The sequence below is a fragment of the Terrapene carolina genome, unplaced genomic scaffold, assembly GCF_002925995.2.
Source record: "Terrapene carolina triunguis isolate 2854851 unplaced genomic scaffold, T_m_triunguis-2.0 Scaffold12848, whole genome shotgun sequence".
Lineage (NCBI taxonomy): Eukaryota > Metazoa > Chordata > Testudines > Emydidae > Terrapene > Terrapene triunguis.
The window spans coordinates 1-4,819 of record NW_020677199.1 but is presented as its reverse complement, the minus strand read 5'-3'; the positions used below and the strand labels follow the sequence as shown (position 1 = coordinate 4,819).

At 68.2% G+C, this 4,819-nt stretch overlaps 1 protein-coding gene across 1 annotated transcript; it reads left to right on the top strand.

The window, feature by feature from the left end:
* The first annotated feature begins 423 nt into the window (after nt 1-423).
* On the top strand, nt 424-3,621 carry LOC112122355 (decapping and exoribonuclease protein). Its single transcript, XM_026661632.1, has 7 exons — nt 424-513; nt 817-1,214; nt 1,772-2,001; nt 2,229-2,448; nt 2,646-2,781; nt 3,084-3,178; nt 3,495-3,621. Exons 2-7 carry the CDS (start codon nt 823-825, stop codon nt 3,619-3,621), a joined length of 1,200 nt encoding a protein of 399 aa, XP_026517417.1. The 5' UTR covers nt 424-513; nt 817-822.
* Nucleotides 3,622-4,819: the final 1,198 nt, after the last annotated feature.

The following is a 4,819-nucleotide window of genomic DNA, read 5'->3' as shown; positions in this document are numbered from 1 at the left end:
CCCCTCCCCTCCCCCTCAGCCAGATCCCCCTCCCCCTCTCCTCCCCCCTCAGCCAAGTCCCCCTCCCTCTCTCCTCCCCTCCCCCTCAGCCAGGTCCCCCTCCCTCTCTCCTCTCCTCCCCTCCCTCCTCAGCCAGAGCCCCCTCCCCTTACCAGCCGCCCCCGTCCCTGAGTGATGACGTCAGCGCCCGTCTCCCCACTGACGCTGCGCGAGGCTCCGGCGTCCAAGCGCCTCTGCCGGGCGCGGCCCAATGACGTCACGGCCCGAGCTCACCGGACCCAGATCCCCGCCCCCGTCGCTGTCTGATGGCGTCAGAGTTGGCGCGTCGAGGGGGTGGGAGGGGCTCGCGCGCGGACCGAGGCGGCGCTGAGTCCGGAGGCGAACAGCTGGGCGGGGGCGGGGCCGGGGCCGCGCGGCGCTCCCCGATGACGGAGGCGGAAGCCCGGGGGTGACGGGGGTCAAAGGTCACCGGAGAGGGACGGGAGGGACAGTGATCGGGCGTCGGGGTGAAAGGTCAGAGGGTGGGAGGGGGCCGGGGGGGCTCCCGGGGCTGGGGGGTCCCAGGGGGGAGGGGAGCTGCTGGGGGTGGGGATTGGAGGGTTCCAGGGGGGCTGCCAGGGCTGGGGCTGGGGGGTCCCAGGGGGGAGGGGAGCTCCTGCGGGTGGGGATTGGGGGGTCCCGGGGGGGCTGCCAGGGCTGGGCCAGGGCCCACAGGGGAAATGCCCCCCGGGGGCTGGCGGGGGAGGGGTCCCCCGTTGGGAGCAGGGGGGTATCTCAGCCGAGCTCCCCGTTCTCACCTCCCTCTTGCCGTTCCAGGCCGCCATGGAGCCCAGCGCCCGCCCAGCCAAGCGCAGCAGCGGAGCCACCGAGGCCCCCGCGGAGCCAGGGGGGTCCCCCAAGCGCAGCCGCTGGGCCCCCCCCACCCTGCCCACGGAGCCGTCTCTCTACGACGGGCCCTTCCCCTTCTACCGCCGGCCGGCCGAGGAGGGGCGCTTCTCCCTGGACGCCCAGCGCCGCTACCACCCCGACGCCCGCCAGCTGCGCTACTTCGCCCCGCCCCCCGCCGAGCACCCGGATCCCGCCTTCGACCTGCGGCACGGCTACCGCGACCGCTACGTGCGGCGGGACGAGAGCGAGCGCGAGGGGCTGGAGCACCTCCTGCAGTGGGTGGCCGGGAACCGGGACCGGCTGCGGGCCCAGGGCGACGCCGCGGGGTGAGCGAGGGGCAGGCCGAGAGCCCCTGGCCAGCAGGGGGCACTGGGGGGCTCCCCACTGACCTCGGGGGTGAGTCCTCCAGGGGGAACCGCAGGTGGCCACCACTGATCTGCGGGGGGGCTGTGGAGTGAGTGGGGGCCTCCAGGCTGGCAGGGGGCGCGGTGGGACTCCTGCCCTGACCTAGGGGCACCTTGGGTTACGGGTAGGGCCAGCAGGGGGGCTGTGGCTTAATGGGGTCCTGCCAGGCAGGAGGGGTTGCTGGGAAGCCAGTGCATGAGCGGAGGGAGATGGGGACTGGGGGGCAGGTAGGGGACCTGAGACACCCCCCACTTTCCTGCACATACTGGCATGGGCTGCCCCACGGTTCTGGTGCAGCTGGGGGAGGGGTAGACACAGCACACAGGCTCTGGGGGTGCAGGAGCTCAGGGGGGTGCAGGTCTGGATACCTCAGTCTGCTGACAGCCTGACACCATAGAGCTCACCGGAGAACTGTTAACTCTGAAACCTACCGATGTTGTGTATGGCAATGCCACCCCCTTGTCCCCCCTCCCCCCAGACGCCCCGTGAACGCAGATTTCGTGACCTGGCGGGGGCACCTTACCAAGGTGCTGACGACGCCCTACGAGAGCCAGGAGGGCTGGCTGCTGGCCGTCAGCCTCTTCCGGGGCACCCTCTACGTGAGTGAGGTGGAGACGCCGGCGGCCCGGCAGCAGCGGGAGCAGCGGTCCGACATGCTGCAGGAGCTGGCCTACATGGGCTACAAGTTCGAGCGCTACATGTGTGCGGGTAAATAGAACCCAGGAGTCCTGGCTCCCAGCCCCCACTCCTGTCCCTGCGCAGGGAGAGAACCCAGGCGTCCTGACTCCCAGCCGCCCCCCCTCCCCTCCCCGACATGGGGAGAGAACCCAGGCGTCCTGGCTCCCAGTCCCCCCATACTCTGACCTAGTAGCTCCCCTTCCCCTCCCAGAGCTGGGGAGAGAACCCAGGCATCCTGTGCTGTCTGTCCCCCCCAGACACCCCGGATGGGAGCCCAGACCCCACGGGGGTGGTGAACACGAACGAGGCGTTCTGCACGGTGGTGCGGACGCGGCTGGGCTCCCACTCGCTGCTCTTCGCTGGGGAGGTGGACTGCATGGACCCCCGCGGGGCCTGGCCCGAGGCCCCCGCCTGCTACGTGGAGCTCAAGACGTGCAAGGAGCTGCACAGCCCTGCTCAGCGCAAGAGCTTTTACAGGTGAGAGCCCCCCTGTGGCCCGGCCCCCCAGCTATGCCCCAAGGAACCCCCCAGCCTAGGGCCGCCCTGGATGTATGTTCCCTGCGTGGCCAGGCTGGCTGGGGGTCTCGACCCTGTATTTCCTGCGTGGGTGGGGGGTGGAGCAGAGGCTGGGGGGTGTGCTAGGGACCCGGCTGACCCCCTTCCCTGCCCCCCAGGCACAAGCTGATCAAGTGGTGGGCGCAGTCCTTCCTGCCCGGTGTCTCCCGCATCGTGGCCGGCTTCCGCGCCCCCGACGGCTCTGTGGCCGCCCTGGAGACCTTCGAGACCATGAAGATCTTCCAGCTGATCCGGGTGAGTGGGGGGAGCTGCCCCCCACATCAGCTCCAGGCCCCCACTTCCCCTCCAACTGGTGTAGGTCCCCCATCCCCCCTGTCTGTCAGTGGGCCCCTCAGCCCCTGCAACCCCTCTAACCTCCTTGCCCCCCACTTCTCTACACCCATGGGTCCCTCCAATCCCCATGTGTCAGGCCAGCCCTGCCTCTCCCTCCTGCCCTAGACCCTCGCTCCAGCCCCTTGTTCCTTCCCTGCCCCACTTTCCCCTCGCACCCCCCCCACCCAACAGTGATTTCAAGCTGGTCCCTGCCCCCCAAACAGGGCGACCGGGGCTGCTGGAAGCCGGCCGTGTGCATGAATTTCTGCGAGGCCTTCCTGGCCTTCCTCAAGAGGGTGGTGACGGAGGATGATCCACAGTGAGTAGAAGAGACTGCGGGAGCCCCGACTCCCAGCGCCCCTGTGTACTCCCCCCTAGACCTGGGGTTCTCAACGGGGGGGGGGGCGCGCAAGGGGGGGAACGTGGAGTTTTATAGCGGGGGAGGGGGGGCACTCAAAGAAAAAGTTTGAGAACCCCTGGACTAGACCCCACTCCATTCCTAGAGCTGGGGAGAGAACCCAGGAGTCCTGGCTCCCAGCCCCCCCTGCTCTAACCCACCAGTCCCCACTCCCCTTCCAGAGCTGGGGAGAGAACCCAGGCCCCCCCGCTATCACCCCCCCACCTTGTCTCCCCAGACTCGTGCACCTCTTCGCCTGGGAGCCCGGCAGCCCCGTGTCCTACACCCGGCACCAGGGCGCGGAGCACGTCTTCCTGCCGGCCTGGTACGTGGAGACCATGAGCGGAGGAAAGAGGCCGGACTGAGCTGCTGGGGGCGGGGCACCAATAAACCATGTGCGAGGGTCAGGGCCGCGTGACTGCCATGTCGCTTTGTCCAGGGGCGTGTGTGGGGGCAGGGTATCCCCCTGTGGGGGAGGGGTAAAGGTCATGACCCCCTCTGGGGAAAGGGTGAAAGGTCAGGATGTGACCTTTGAGTGACACAGGTAAAGGGCAGGATTGGCTACCCACGAGCAGCAGGAAAAGGTCATGACCCCCCATCTGCAAGGTGAAGGGGGGAGTGTGACCTTTGCCCCGTGGGGCACCCAGGCAGGTCATGACTTGGCAGCTGGGGGTAAGGGGCAGAACCTGCCCCCCTTTAGGTCACAAGCTGGCAGGGGCCCCCCCACTTGTGGGCACCTGCTCGCACAGCCTGACCTTTCATCCTGGCAACCCAGTTAAAGGCTGAAGCTGCTCCTTGGGGTCAGAGGTTACTGGGGGTGGAGCTATAGGCTCCACCCTCTTCTGGAAGAGCCCCGCCCCTGGGGAATGGAGTGACCCCTTGGGAGGGGCAGGAGGGGCCCAGCAGCGAGAACCGTCCCGCCCAGCTGTGCAGGTCTCTGGGCCCCACGAGCAGCTGGAATCAGCCAATGGGGGGTGGGGGGCTGCAGGGGACCTGAGAGGGGCGCCCCCCCCAGCTGTAATGTAACAGTCCACCTCAAAGCTACTCCTCCCTCCCTAGTCACGTGAGCATTCTGCTCACCTCTCGCAATGGGACATTCCAGTGCCAAGGGAACTCTGCTCTCCCCTTGTGGAGTATTCATGGACTGAACCAGTTACTGACAGAAGCGGAGGTGGAGCCACACTTGGACCAGCCCACCTGCACTGGGTGGGGGGAAGGAGGGGCATGGACCAGCCCACCTGCTGGGCAGAGGGGGGGGAAAGGTGTGTGTGTGTGTGTGTCTCTGAATACCAAACTGCAACCAGCACGGTGGGCACAGGACTCCTGGGTTCCTCCTGGCTCTGGGAGGGGGTGGGGCCTAGGGGATCAGACGCTCCCAGTACAGGGCCCCCCCTGAATGCCCCACAGGAGCAGCTGGGATGTGAGGCTGGGGCATGGGGGGCACTGACCCCAACAGGGAAGCTGCCCCACATCCCCCCCCATAGCTCAGCCCTGCGGGGGGGGGGGGGGTCGCCCACTCCCCAATCAAGCCCCCACAAGGCAGCAGCTGGAGACAGATTTATT

Coding starts and splice junctions, on each gene's coding strand:
- LOC112122355 (XM_026661632.1), top strand. CDS start 823: ATGGAGCCCAGCGCCCGCCCAGCCAAGCGCAGCAGCGGAGCCACCGAG. Junction 1,215..1,771: donor GCCCAGGGCGACGCCGCGGG/GTGAGCGAGGGG, acceptor CCCTCCCCCCAG/ACGCCCCGTGAACGCAGATT. Junction 2,002..2,228: donor CGAGCGCTACATGTGTGCGG/GTAAATAGAACC, acceptor TGTCCCCCCCAG/ACACCCCGGATGGGAGCCCA.